Here is a 15,225-nt window from a genome sequence, read left to right as displayed (position 1 = left end):
TCGGTCCCATATCATTTCGCCTCTCTAAGATGAGACGTGGTGTGAAATCTATCTTTTGTGTTGTTTGTTTTTATTTGTTTAATGTTCTAAGGTGATAGTTTTGCTGAAAATAAAACCACTATCATGTAATGGATAAGCTACGTAGTTGCTTGCATCAAAGACAATATGATGTAGCTAGGTATTGTGCCTTATGTCAATGTATACCATGCAAAGATTGCCCTGAATGAGATTCAAAATAACACCAAATTCAAACCCTGATTTGCCGCAGATGTATTCATGGCGCAGTTCACGGCGCTCAAGACCTCCCGATCGGTCAAGACACGGCGACTGGCGGCTGCGCAGGAGAACACGGAGGTGACCAAAGCAGCACGACTGGCACAGGTCTTCAAGGACATCTATACAGCAGTGTGCACGTACCGGGATGCCAGTGGTCAGAGTCTGGCCATACCATTCATGAACCTGCCGTCCAAGAAGAGGTCAGTTCTTGATGGTCATTGGTCAAGATTGTTCAGTTTGACTGATTAAGAATCACTTGATGCTGACTATTAAGCAGAAGGTCCTACCTTAAATGAACAGTATGCAAAACAGAAAGATTTTGTGAGCATTTACTGAGTATACGCTCACGAGTGGAAATTTTTTCGCAACTTTTCTAAAGAGCAAAACTGAAGTACAAAGAGATCATGGATGCTGTCTTTCATAAACTTTTGCTAGTAGAGCCCCGATGCATAGCTCAGGAGTATGATAGGAAATCTCAGTATCAGCTACTCACAGTAAAGTTAATTTTGGGTGCTGGCAACGACTGTTACGGTTTGAATAAGGATGATGAAGAAGGCATACTTTAGAAAAGCTTGTACAATGCAGTTTTCATACCCTTCTCCCTCTCTCTGAATGAGTGCTGCATTTAGTAATTCTTAATGCAGTATAAGAATTTGACCTTTGACATCACAGGGTATCCATCAATAAAGAGCAGTGGCTGAAATACGTATCTCAGCCATTACTACAGTTGTATACGTATTTTGACGGAGATGTAGGTTTAGATAAATCTCCAAGGGAAAAAAAAAGATTTTCAACAAGGTCACAGTGTGAAATGGGGTCAGATGATTAAGATAAGTCTTGGTGTGAAAGGGTAAATGCTCACCCACTGCTTGGTCTGTTTGTGATGATGCAGGAATCCAGACTACTACAAGCGCATCTCGGAACCGGTGGATCTGAGCACCATTGAGAAGAACCTGATGACTGGACACTACAAGAATGTGGAGGCCTTTGACTCAGATTTCCTCAAGGTCTTCAAAAATGCAGAGGTATGTTATGCATTTATGTTGGCAATGGACAAGAAAGCTGCAAATTGATAAAAGATAATGAGGCAAAAATTAGTCTATAGTATCTTGATGGCTACAGTGAGTGTTCTTTTTTTTTTCTCCAATGAAAGAAAGGGATAAGTTGAAGAAATTTCACATGTCAAGAAAGTCAGTATCTTTGAAGTCTGCGAGTTACAGTAGAGTATGATGTTCTTCTCCAGTCATCCATATCCTTCAAAGCCAACATGTTTAGCCTCAGTAGTGGCATAAGTTAGTATCATTGGCTGTCTTTAACTTTGAGTGTGACATCCTCCTTGGTAAACTCTATTCTCTGAGGTCAATGCAAGCAAATGGACTGATGGTTGAAGTTCAGTAAGGGTGGTGGACAGTGGTAGGGACACTCTGGAGCTCCTTGCTTGGTATCAATCTTGTGATGCAGTTTGTTCAACATTTTGCCACATCGTCCTGCTCTATAGAGGAGCGATGAAGGAATATCTCACAACCATCTCTGATCCTAATCATTGCTGTTTCCTTTCCTCCCTACTTCCTGTCCTTGGAAAGAAATACAATGGCAAGCGGTCAGTACTGGGCAAGGACTCGGCCGTCCTGAGGAAGGTGTACTACCAGGCCAAGGCCCAGGCCACCAGTCACATACAGGACATCCTGGAACCGGTCAAAAAACAGCTGGACACAGAGGCCTTGAAGGTTGTCAAAGGTGAGAGGGGAAAGTGGTGTGGTGTCACCCTTTAATAGCAAAACATCTATCAGTATTCATCTTCATTTGATGTGTATTGTCTTACTTTGTAAGTCTAGTAGTGATATATATTGATTTGACGTGTTTATCAACTCATAGGTTCCCCCAAATGGGGAAAAGTATGTATCTTATTGGCGATTGGGAAATTAACTTGAGCAGGCACTCCTCTCCTCAATGCATAGGGGATGTACTCTGGCAAAAGTTCTGACTGCTTTTTGTGATGATGATGATGATGATGGTCATGGTCATGCTCATGGTCATGGTCATGGTCATGGTGATGGTGATGGTGATGGTGATGGTGATGGTGATGGTGATGGTGATGGTGATGGCGATGGCGATGGCGATGGCGATGGCGGTGGCGGTGGCGGTGGCGGTGGCGGTGGCGGTGGCGGTGGCGGTGGCGGTGGCGGTGGCGGTGGCGGTGGCGGTGGCGGTGGCGGTGGCGGTGGCGGTGGCGGTGGCGGTGGCGGTGGCGGTGGCGGTGGCGGTGGCGGTGGCGGTGGCGGTGGCGGTGGCGGTGGCGGTGGCGGTGGCGGTGGCGGTGGCGATGGCGATGGCGATGGCGATGGCGATGGCGATGGCGATGGCGATGGCGATGGCGATGGCGATGGCGATGGCGATGGCGATGGCGGTGATGGTGGTGGTGGTGGTGGTGGTGGTGGCAATGGTAGTAATAATGCTTTGTTGTTATTGGTGTCCTGTAATATTGACACCATTTTTTTTTATTGCCTCTGCCACAAAATGTGGCTGGAGGCATTTGAATAACCAATAAGAATGGAGCAGGGAATGATTTGTCAACTTTGTGGAGGGATCAGAATCTCTCTACAAAAAGTGTAACAAAATATGTCAATCATGTGATTCTGTACACAGATGCTTTCATCATCTGACATTCCCTACATCCTTTCCTCTTTTCCCTCATCCATTCATTCATTCATTCATTCCCTCCATCACAGACCCTAAGGCAGGTCCAAAGGAGGAGGAGGAGGAAGAGGTCATCCGGTGTCTGTGTGGTCTCCTTAACGACGAGGGCCTGATGATCCAGTGTGAGAAGTGCTTTGTCTGGCAGCACTGCGACTGTGTTGGGGTCGTGGAGCAGCCGGAGCACTACCTGTGTGAACTGTGTGATCCCCGCCCTGTCAAACAGGTCAGTGGGGATGTTCTTGCCTTTGTAGCCTTTAAAGGCCAATTTTGGACCAGATAGAAGTTAGTCTGAATAAAGAAAGAGTGAAATTCACTAAGCACAACAGTGAAAATTTGATAAAAAGTGGGATGAAAATTAGGGAAGCTGTCAAATTGTGAAGTTTTGCTAATATTGGCACGGCTGTTCTTGAAACAGGCATTGTGAATATGTAAATGAGCAAGCTCATAATGTCATTGCCTCACAATTTTACATTATTTTAGTCAAGGTAAGATCATAATATGGCACTTACAGAACCAGACAGTTGGTGTAGTTTGATCATTTGTCAGAAAATAATCTAAAGGACTGGTCAGGATTAATATAAGAATTTAAATATCAGTAGTGACTTAAAGGCTAACTTAACTCATGTTGTCCTGGGTTTAGTGTTGTGAAATCTGTGGTGGCTTATGTTTTGCTCAGGGAAGATATTCCCCCCTTTTTTTTTTGTTATCATAAACAGATGATAACACTTTTCATACAATGTATATCACAAAATCTGATATTCGTGTCAAGAATGCTAGGCTTTCCACTGTCTGTGTGTAGCTGGAATACATTTTCACAATAGATGCGTGGATATATGTGCAGTGGTGTTACATCCTGATGCTGAATGTACAATTGATATCGTTATGCCGAATACAGGAGATTATCATGACGCCCCAGCCGAAGAACGCCCAATCAGATCACACCTATTACCTGTGCCTGCAGAGAGATGACACGCTGACCGTCAAACAGGGTGAGTGAGGGATAGGATGGTCAGTTTGTTGACCTGTGTTTGTCTCCAAACTGTTGTTTGTTTGTTTGTTTGTTGTTACCTTTTTCTCTAGAAACTATCTAGCACAAAGTCAGTTCTCAAGGAGGGTGAGAGAGTGCTGGGGGTATAGGAACACTCTTGTGTGATAAGGTACAGGAGGGTGTTAACCTCTACAAGTCAATTGCTCCGACACCCTTTTTCCATCAACTGTGACAAATATGATGTATATATTATCGTGATTAAATTTTGTGCAGACTTTACCATCAAGGAATGGTCTGTATCGTATTTAGCAAGCTTTACCATGTGCTGGGGGGGGGGGGGGGGGGGAATGGGAATGTGTGAGTTTTTGTGTGAAGCTGTTGGAATGATAAAGCTCAAGAATTACTATTAACACTATCTGAGTGTATTTGACATAAATGTCCTATTGGCATTCGATCATGTGACCCATCAGGTGACTGCGTGTACTTGGCTCACGAGAACCAGCGGCGGAACCCCGACGGGAGTCCCATCCGAACCTCGGCACGAATCATGGCCAACACCACGCCAGACAAGTTCAACATCTTCAGGGTGGAGAAGTTATGGAAGACCGATTCGTGAGTATTTTTCCCCGTTTGGTCTGATCTTGTCTAGCCCATGTGTGCGTGTGTGTTCTTGTGAATCTCTGCCCTTTCATTATCCCCTTTCCCATATCTCTCACTGTTTTGTCTTTTGTTTGTTTGTTTGTAAACAAGATTCATTTATACTGGATATTGCAATTTATCAACCAACTGAAAATGACTGAAATTGCCCCAATTTAAAAGCATGCTATCTGTGTTTGTATGCTTTTTTTATTTTCTTTGAAATAAAGATTTTGTTTGTTTTCATATTTCAATGAATATGTTTTGCCTTCTCTGTAGACTGTGTTTCCACATACTCTATTGTGTACAGATGTATGAATTTTCTTAAAGGACAAGTTCACCTTCATATACATGTGGATTGAGTGAAGGCAACAATATCAATAGAACACATGAGTGAAAGTTTGGGGAAAATCCGACAATCCGTTCAAAAGTTATACATTTTTAAAGTATCTGTGCAATCACTGCTGGAAGAGAAGACTACTACAGTGTATGATGTCACATGCGTACAACAATATAAGGAAAATAAAAAGAGAATTTCACAAAACTTGACTTTTTGAATAAAGTGCACATTTCTTTGACATATTACTGACTTATGTTAGGGGTAATATTATTTCTCCTGACTTCTGAAAGAGAGAAGTCGAATGTTCTTTTATTATGTAAGAAAAGTGAGAATATCTTGAATTTTCTTTATACTTTCTTTATGTAGTTGTACTCATATGACATCACAAGCTATAGTAGTCTTCTCATCCAGCCGTGACTGAGCAGAAACTTCAAAAATTCATAACTTTTGAACGGATTGTCCGATTTTCCTCAAACTCACATTGATGTGTTCTACTAATATTGCTGCATTCACTCAACCCACATGTCTATGAAGTTGAACTTGTCCTTTAAGCAGCAGTCTTTAATACCAATGTCTCAATTTGGTCTTCTTTCAGAGGAGAACGATTCGTTTTCGGTCACCACTTCCTGAGGCCTCACGAAACTCATCACACTCCGTCCAGAAAGTTCTTCCGAAATGAGGTGAGACCTTTTAAGCATTCATCAATCATCTGTTTTCTTCCCCATGACAGAAAGTTTGCTATTTTTCACTGCTGTTTTGAAATCTTCAGATATACAATTTATGTCCTATTAGATTTGAATATGTTTGACCCATGAAATGTAAAGTTGCCATCTCTTTCACATTGCTCAAGAAAAATAACTGGGTTTTTTTTTTCTTTCTTTTTTCTAAAGTTCACATCATGTCTTGTTTAGATGGCTATGTTGATACAAGTGACATGCAATATGTCACGTTAAAAAGGTCCTTTTGTTTTCTTTATGTTTTGAGATACAAAATGCATTTAGGGGCCTTTAACATTATCTGACAAAGCAATAATGGCGCACTTGTTTTGAGAAATGAAAGTTAGACCACAAAGCAATTCCCATGTGGTAAGTAGGAACAAATGGTGGCAATGACTTATGGCAGATTTTATACAAGGAAAATGAACAAAATGAAATATAAAATACCTTCAAAAAGCAAGAGAGTTTGGGGGAAAATGGAGCATCAGCCATTTTTCAGAGGGTAGTCACATTTTTTGCCCCCCTTTCTCTGCTTGCCAGTTATTCCGAGTGCCTCTTTACGAGATCATCCGCCTGGAGTCCATCGTTGGAATCTGCTGTGTCCTAGATCTTGCCAAGTACTGTAAAGGTATGCGAGCCTCCCGAAGGTATATATCATTGTTTGATGGTGTAGTTGCATCCCTCTCTGATATCTAGATACCAATAGGTCATGTTTCTCGTTTACATTGCTGCAAATTTTTACCGCTCGCGGTGAGTATGAAAGGCGTTCTGTCTTGTCTCGAACCTTCTAGGTGTTTGCCATGCCAGCAGTCCAGAAGGATTAAACACTGTGTGTGTGTTGATGTAGGCCTGCATTTTTTCCCTTACTAAAAGTGTTTCGGATATTTCATAAATCTTCATTGTCTCTTTTCATCCAATGATGACATGATAACAAGTTTCAAGATGAGGATATCTGCGGGTATCTGGGTAATGGAAGATTAGCTGGAAGGAGATGTCTTGGATTCCCATTCCAAGTGTAGATATGTGGAAGAGTTTGTCGAGGAAAGACATATTTTATCTTTCACTTTCACTTTGAAAAATACAGATATTATGCATATAGAAATTTGTCACTTATGACTGAAACCTACATATTGCAGCAGATTTCATAGTAATCTTGACCACAATATTTTGTTTTTGTTTTAGTAATTCTGAAAAATATTTCCACATGAACGATGAGGACAATTAATGAGTAATTAACCATCAGACGATTATGACTATTGAGTGTTCGATGACTTGATCCATGGTAACCAGGGAGACCGAAGAACGTCAAGGAGCAAGACGTCTACATCTGTGAGTATCGCCTGGACCGCACCGCCCACCTCTTCTCCCCCATCGGCAAGATGAACCGATACCCGGTCTGCACCAAGAGATACGCCTTCGACAGATTTGAGAAGAAGCTCAACCCCAAGCGGGATTACACGGTAAGAGAACAGTTTGTTGGGCACCACCACTGTTAAAAAAAAGCCAAGTAGTGTTCCATGACATCGACACAAAAGTTAGAGAATTCCTGACTGATATCGTTTCCAAAAAAATAGAACCCCCCCCCCCAAAAAAAAAAGACAACAACAATGTATGTTAATGTAGAGTAACACATCAGACATCTACTTCCATTTTGGTGTGCAAGTTTATATCAGGGAAGAGCAAAGTTATTAAAGAAACTACCAACCATAGTTCTCACTTTGGGCAATTTTATTGTCGCTTGAGTTCTTCTTCCTTCAAGTTGTGCATTTGATGTGTTTTGTGTGCTTGATGTTTATGAAAACAAACAACCAGCTAGATCTGCGCCTTGATCTCCCAAAACTAACATCAATCATTTTGTCATATTTTTGTTGTTTATTAATATATTCAAACATATTGGAGAAAATGGAATATTCATGCGGTAATTTCCTGTTTTTATGAGAGGAAAGAAATTGAATGCATGTGCAGTGATGTAGAGACTTGAAGCTGTAGAATTCATTCTGTCTAGATGTCTTCATTCGCTGTTTATTAATCACCCATCAGGTATGAGCTTTTGAAATAACTGACCGAACAATTTCTGTATTTCTTCAGCCTCATTACATCCCAGAGCACTTCAAGAGACAACCAAGGTAAGTTTCTCTAGGGAATTAAACACATTTCATTTATGTATTTCAGGGCATAAGTGTTGTTCAAGATGTTGCTCCATCCTGCATTATACACCTTAACTTCGCCAAGTTGGACCTTGCATGATTCTGTATTAAAAGCCATAGTGGATAAAAAAGAGATACATATGTGATTCAAATTTAATGAATCTTGATGACACTTCAAATAATGCAATTGGTACCATTCACTGCTATTTCAGCTTGTTGAACGGTACTCTTGGGCTATTTCCATGAACTATGAATGAGTGTGTGTATATAAATACTGATTGTACCAGAAATCTGTTGAGTTTGCGTAAGCCTTAAAATCTCTAAAATTGTTCTGCTTCTCAATCTGGTCATTATTTTATTCAACTCAAAGTACAAAGGTACTTACACACAAATTTAGTGTTTACATCTACGTGAGACAAAATGTCAAGTTGAAGTATTTGATAGGAATGATATTTGATCATACTTGACAAGAAGCAAATTATATATGCTGTGTGTTTATTTGTTTGCATGTTTTCTCATTCTAATTCTAGAACCAACCAGGTGAAAAGTAAAAAGGAGAAATTGTCTGCCAACGAGGACTCGGAAAATTCGTCAAGTCTGCGCAAGAATGGTGGCAAGAAATCAAAGTGAGGAAAGGTCTTAGTAGAAGACTGTGTGACTTCCATTTGGATCAGTGAATGTAAACTATCGCTTTTGGTCTCATTTGGTCTCTCAGAGTCAGAAAAATATCATCTACTCTGTTCCAACCATGACATGCGGTGAATGTATAAAAAAAGAAAAAAAAAAAAAAAGCAAAGAAGAAACCCCAAAACACACTACACTTATTCGATTTGGACTATGATGACTTTTACAGAGTTTGTGTTGGATTGTGCTTAAGTCTTATAAGGATAAAGTTATGGAGTCTCAAGCCCCCGTCAAATTTTTGTAGGTGCTTACTATTACTAACGCCTTAATATTGAGAAACGAAGTTCCACAAATCTTTTCTGTGATTGGGCGATCCTCAGCTGAGATCTTTGGGGTGGCCCCCCTCGGTAATAACAAGACTAAAGATACCCCGGGAGTGTTCAGGTTAAGCAAATCCAAAATCTTACCGGGTAGGCAGATCAACTGTTTGAAGAACTTTTGTGACAAAATTTCATTTATGGGAGTGAGATATCCTTGATTCTTTAATCTATAAATAAATTCCTGATAATATCTGCTGCCTGCTGTCGAATCTCACTTGTGTTGGGTTGGTTTTTACATTTTTCTTCCCCCTCTATATTGTTCTGACAATCATCACAGCTGCACAGATTCCAAGCAGCCACAGGAAAAGGTCTCCAAGGGGAAGCGCCGCCACCCTAAGACCGCCGAGGAGAAGGAGAAGCAGAAACAACGTCTGGACGACATCATGAAGGGTCTCCTCTCCCAGCAGCGAGCCAGCAAGCAGTGTAAGGAAGGAGCTGGTGCGCATGATGCAAATGATGATGCTGCCTCCACTGTCTGTTAGTGTCTCACTTTTCATTTGCAAACTTTTATTAAATCTCCTTTTTTTTTTCTTTGTTTATTGATCACATTTTATTGCTCTTCGTTTGTTTGCTTGTTATGATTTCTCATCAAAATGCATTTGATTTGTTGATTTTTTTTTTTTTTTTTTTTAGATGCTAAATGTAACTGCCCATTGCAAGCAGCCCACGCAACCCAGTTGGTTGTTTTACTTGTAGCACACATACATTCATTTAGATATGCAAGGCATTGTACACTGTGCAGTACATTTAGTTTTGACTCTTGTTTCAAAGCTTTTTAATTCAGAAAATATCCAAGCATAGATCTCATTGATAAAGCTTTTGTTTCATCTGAATATTACTGTTTATGGCAAGAACATGGCAAAAAGGGCATAGTATTTGTCACTGAAGCATGAAATCTGCATTGAAATAAATACCAATCTGCCATCACATACATGTTTTGTAAGAATAAAAAGAAATGTGTGGTTCACTCTTAGTTCTCGTCATTAATAAATGCCATGTATACTTTCATGTTGAGTTTGAGCAAGGTTTTTTTTTCATTTATTTTTTTTTGAAGCAAAGGTGCACCCCTGCTCTGTTATGGATCATGTTAGTTATATTTTCAGCAAATAAACTAGCCAGGACAGAAATGATTAATGCACTTCATGACAGTTGCAGGGAAAAAGAGGATTGAGAGATAGAAGTGCAGAGCGTATAAAAAAAAAGGTAATCCAACTTTGGAGGGCTGCTATTCCTTAATTGTCAGATATGAAGAGCACAATGTTTGTTGTAAGGAAAGGGGAACTCTTCCTCTTTCCATTGATACCTAATGATGTTGACAATTGTCATGCATGACTGAGCACATGGACTTTAAAGACAACAATGACAAATTGCACTTTTTCCAAGTTTGCATGTTATTGCGAACTAACAATGCATGTCTCACTGCATTGATGAGATCTGTCAATGAAAGTGGTCAAATCATCAGACCAGCCTGCACGACTGCAGATTAGTGTTTTAGGGTTTCTTCTAATGTTTTATGGTTCATAACCTTCAACATGGCCATGTTGTCGACATTTGGTCCTTCCCATGAAGGCGAAACCATTATCCAATTTTACTCTCTTCATACTCAAGACATGGTGTGCCAGTGGGAGCTATGTTTTGAATATGAACAGAGAAAAATGGTTTGAGTGGGTTGGCCTCTGTGGGAGCGACCAAGTTTTCGGACAAAAGGCCATGTTAAAGGTTATGGACCATAAAATGTTAGAGAGAAATGTTAGGAGAAAACCTAAACACAACCCCTAAACACAAAACCTAAACACAAACCTGCATTCGTACAGGCTGGCCTATTTGGCAACTTTCTTGACAGATCTCATCCATGCAGTGAGGCATGCATTGTTCCTTCACAATAACACGGAAACTTGGAAAAAGTGCAATTTGTCATTGTTCTCTTTAAAGTCCATGTGCTCAGTCATGCATGACAGTTGTCAACATAATTAGGTATCAATGGAAAGAGGAAGAGTTCCCCTTTCCTTACAACCAACATTGTGCTCTTCGTAACTGACAATTAAAAAATGGCCGCCCTCCAAAGTTGGATTACATTTTCTTTGATACGCTCTGTATAATGCAGTGTACCCGAGTATACATGTAGGTATTAGTCCATGTATTTGTTAAAGCAAACCTAGGTTGTAAAAAGTGAAAACATGAGAAGTATGCATTCATGCAGTCTTTACCCACCAAATCCTCACCCCATGCATGCTGATTAGAAAACAAAAAAGAACAAGAAAAGCTCTCTCTGTTTTCAGAAAATGTCTTGTGCCCATTGTTCTGCCATCGGCGTTTGAAAATTTCAATGTTCCACTCTTGTCACTGCCTCAAATCATTGAAAAAAACTGCACCTGCACAAGAAAAGAAATTTCACTATTATGTGTACCATGAAAGCATGCTCAATAGCCAGCTGTTGCTCCTTGTGAAAGTGACTGAAAAAGATGTTGTTTTTTTTCAATGATTCCTTCAATTTCAAGTCTCTGCTTGCATGTTTGTCATCTTGTTCCCCCCTCCCTTTATTGATTCCCCTTTGCAAGATGTCCACTGAAGTGTACCCTTTCCAGTGCTAGAACGTTGAGTTTCTGATCACCAGTCAAAAAACAGAAGATTAAAAAAAAAAAAACCCAGACCAAAACAAATACTTGTATTCATAATGCCATTCTTGGACACAATTTGGTGAAGGCCGTTTCCAAAAGTTGTCATCTTCGAAGGGTAAAATTTCTGCATTTAGAATAATGACCCATGACCCTGGGAGCTGTGGAAGTTCATCACGTGTATCTCTCTCACTGGACTTCATAGCATATTTCTTGTGGGTCGTAGTTGTGCTCAACAGAGCATTCACCAAAAAAAACTACCGAGTGTGAACGGTGCGAGTCTCAACAGCGAAGCGTTTTATTTTGCAGGGATATGAATTAGCTCTTTTATGATTTAATTGAGCATTGCGAAGTTGAAGCAGTAAATAAGATAAACAAAGCTACTTGAAAAGCTGTTCTTTTCGCAAATGAGAAAGTCACAGACGTTTTTGCAAGATGTCGTTTTCGCGATTTGACACCGAGGCTATTGTAAGTGCACAATGATATGCGTACATACCCAAGAGTGTGGCGGTATTTCCACGTGTTGTTAAATTCGCGGCCCAACGGTGATTCTCGAAAAAAGACCTTGCAAAAATAATAGCTTTTACAGTATTATTGAGATAGACCAAAGATTGATATGCTTTTGATAATGTTCAGTTTGTATAAGCTGTCTCGTCATTGACATGGGACACTAAAATAGATCTTCCATGTTTCAAGACTATCAACCAAGATGTCTTTTTTTTCTCCCCATCTTCCCCGGGCTGTGGCTGTTTTCACCCTGCAGTGGACGTAACCTACCTGCTGGAGCAAGGCAAGAGGCAGAGGAAGAGAACCCCTCCAGTCATGGAAGGCTTCATCTGAGGACCGGGCCAGACCGCCGTGGGAGATCGGATATAAAGGAGAGGGGATGATCGGTTGGTCGAGTCTGGCCTGAGCAAACAACGGGGTACGACGCAACTCCTGCTTCGCTCCTCTGTTTGTTTAAATCCCACCGAGAGAGAAGAAAGAGAGGGCGCGAACCTTACCCCATGATTTCATCGTCACAGCCAGCAGTCTAAAGAGAGAGAGAGAAAAACGAGATGAAGATCTACCATAATCTCCTCATTCTTGGGGAGAAGGAGTGTGAAGCTGCCATTAGTTTATTCGTTCGTTCGGAGAAACAGAGCTGTGACTGGTGTTTTTTTTTTCCCCCCTCCTTTTTGCAACTTTTTCCACTTGTGACAATCATGTGTTTCTATATCTGTTGTGTAATTACCTTTTCAAGCACTTCTACATTTGTGTGTCAGAGAGGCGTGCGTAGAGAAGTTTTTGTGTGGCCGGCTATCTGCAAAAGATGTCAGTAAGCAGGGTCGAAATTTAAGAACTGTGATTCAAAGATGATCCACAGAAAAAGCCGAAGGCTCAGATAGGGAAGCGTCAGTCAAGCGAGATGGTGGTTTTTATTTTTGGAAATATCACACACAAAGCGGTTTATTGATCTTCAACGTGTCACAAACTTGAATTGCAATGTTTTGTTGTGACTTTAATTGTTGATGTGTTATTAAAGATGAAATCTATGTTTCTATCTATTTTAAGAGTACCGGAAATCATGTAACATTTTTGAAGATACGGTAATGAAATATTTGCCATTGGAGGCTTCAAATATGTATAATTTATTCCTATATTGTTTGTAGCGACAGCACTTTATAAACAAAATCCCACCATTGCCATATCACCGCTTACCAGATATGTTATATGATCTATAAAGGGCGTACTACTTAAAATCGCTGTGCCATCTTGGGAATGCGGGTAGGCTTTTTTTTTTTCTTCTTTGTCTTCTTCTCCAGTGAGGAGATTTTGTGCGAAGAACAATGTAGAATGGGAGTCAACTGTCAGATCACATGAATAGCACATGAATACAAATGAAATGATGCATACCTGGTTGCATCGTCATACTAGAAAGGGATTAATCGACCTGAATAATTAGACTTCACGTTAACACTACAAGAGCAGCATCGAAGTGGATATTGGTGTGATTTTTGCCAACCTGGTACCTCACTGATGACTGTACTCCGCATGAGTTCACATTTTGAATCAGAGCATATTGTGAGTTGATGTTTATCCTTGGTTCCGGTACACACACTCTCTATTTCATCTTCCTGAACTCCTCACGCCCGGCAGGTGTTGTGATGGTGCCAAACGTGTCTCTTCGTGTAAAAGAAGACCTTCTTTTCGCAACCAAACTGGACAATACGGAATTTGCTTGCATCAGGGTAGCGTCAACCAGGATTCCTTTATAAAGGTTGCGACAGTGTAGGGGTGTGATTCAGGCAGCGAGTATCTTTGTCACTTTGTGTAATGCGTGCTTTCAGAGGTGAATCCTTGTGAGGAGTCCAACGCCAGAACGTTTAATGGCTTGGGTAGTCTTTGTATGCTGCTGTGATGATTATCAATGTGTATTGAATTAAGAAATGGTTGAAAATAAGGACAGAGGAGAAAAGGATTACAATATGGAAGTGTAACATCCGTATTGTCCAAATCCCAAAGAGGAATATCTTTGGTCAGACAGTGAGCCTTCCCCCTCTGTGCCCCGCCTATTGAATGGGGAGTGTAATGTGTTTGGTTGATCAAGAGCAGACAGCCTATAAAGCCATGAATGCCATCTCCTACTTTGCTGTCTGTTCAAAATTGCATGAAATGCCACGAGTGTTTTTCCCCGCACACACTCTGTTGTTGGTCTTGGGTCAGAACATCTCAACCTAGAAATAGATGCTTTTCTGCTTTAAATTTTAGTCTCTGAGGCAATTTGTGTTACTAAGATGAAAAGGATTGGATGGGGGGGGGGGGGTCAACAAATGGTGTAGCGAACTCTTGTTTTATACAAAAAGGAGAATTTACCTGAATGTGCAGTGACCTGTGTGTACGATGAATTTATCGTTAAATTGGTTTAGCTACCGGTACTCATTTCCAGTAGGGAATATTTACGTTCTGTTTTGTACAAATTATTGTGCATGCACTGTATTTTGAGTGAAACTTTGACATTGTGACGCATTATTTGCCATTAACATTTCGATAAGAGGCAACAGTAACAAGGACTCTTGGTTGCTAAATTTGTGATGTGATATTCTCCTTAAAAAAAAAAAAGCTGAAATACCAAAGAAAGTGAGTTGCAAAAAAATAATAAAACAAACAAAAACTTGTGATTTTGGGTATTGTTGATGTGAACTTATGCAACCTTTTGAAGGTTTCCAAACTAGTTTGAGATGGCTTATATTGTTTCAATTAGTGCGAAAATTTAGCTGAACATTAGGCTGCTGGTGTAGGTAAGACAAATGCATGTACATTCAATCAAAGCAATTTTAAAGGCGTATTATCTGAAATTGATGACATCCTTTTGCAGATAGATTTGTATAATTTGTGTATACTGTGATGACCATGACATGGGCTGGTACTCTTGTTTCATGCCGAAGATGAAAAGTGCGTCTGTAATCTGAAATTTTATGCATAGGGAAAGAAAAAATGAACAGAAAGAGAGATTTGAAGAAACTGAAAATGTTATTTTTTAAATATGTGATCATTGTCGTACAATTGGATGAAATCGGTGAAAGTCTTCTTGGCCTCAAAGCCAGTTCAAACCAGCTGTAATTAAGAATGAGTCCAGTGTAGAATGATGGCGGTGGTCTATAGGGTATGTAAGAAAAATGCAGAAATAAAGTTGTAATTCTCATCAGTGAATCATATGAATTTTACAAATTTTATCATGCCGCATTTTATTTGAATGTGTACAATTCTGTTTCATTCTTTCCTGAATGATTGAGTGTACTATTGATGATTGAAAAAAAAAATCA

At 40.2% G+C, this 15,225-nt stretch overlaps 1 protein-coding gene across 7 annotated transcripts in view; it reads left to right on the top strand.

Annotated features, from left to right (window-relative positions):
- Positions 1–14,170, top strand: part of LOC139722157 (uncharacterized) — a 175,444-nt gene extending 161,274 nt beyond the window's left edge. For 5 of the 7 annotated variants that reach the window (XM_071633466.1, XM_071633470.1, XM_071633472.1 and 2 more), the window contains 13 exons: positions 269–476; positions 1,169–1,301; positions 1,860–2,013; positions 3,006–3,196; positions 3,869–3,962; positions 4,432–4,573; positions 5,533–5,617; positions 6,194–6,281; positions 6,944–7,113; positions 7,742–7,779; positions 8,331–8,426; positions 9,082–9,281; positions 12,183–14,170. In XM_071633466.1, coding sequence (XP_071489567.1) covers positions 269–476; positions 1,169–1,301; positions 1,860–2,013; positions 3,006–3,196; positions 3,869–3,962; positions 4,432–4,573; positions 5,533–5,617; positions 6,194–6,281; positions 6,944–7,113; positions 7,742–7,779; positions 8,331–8,426; positions 9,082–9,281; positions 12,183–12,259 — 1,676 coding nt within the window. In that variant the 3' untranslated portion in view covers positions 12,260–14,170. The remainder of the gene's footprint in view (positions 1–268; positions 477–1,168; positions 1,302–1,859; positions 2,014–3,005; positions 3,197–3,868; positions 3,963–4,431; positions 4,574–5,532; positions 5,618–6,193; positions 6,282–6,943; positions 7,114–7,741; positions 7,780–8,330; positions 8,427–9,081; positions 9,282–12,182) is intronic. The other 2 variants (XM_071633468.1, XM_071633467.1) reach the window with 2 other exon arrangements.
- Positions 14,171–15,225: the final 1,055 nt, after the last annotated feature.

The sequence above is a fragment of the Diadema antillarum genome, unplaced genomic scaffold (genome assembly GCF_040938485.1).
Source record: "Diadema antillarum isolate AM-2024a unplaced genomic scaffold, OU_Dant_1.0 scf00000159, whole genome shotgun sequence".
Lineage (NCBI taxonomy): Eukaryota > Metazoa > Echinodermata > Echinoidea > Diadematoida > Diadematidae > Diadema > Diadema antillarum.
Note: the sequence above shows the minus strand (reverse complement) of the source record. Positions and strands in the feature narration are given on the sequence as shown.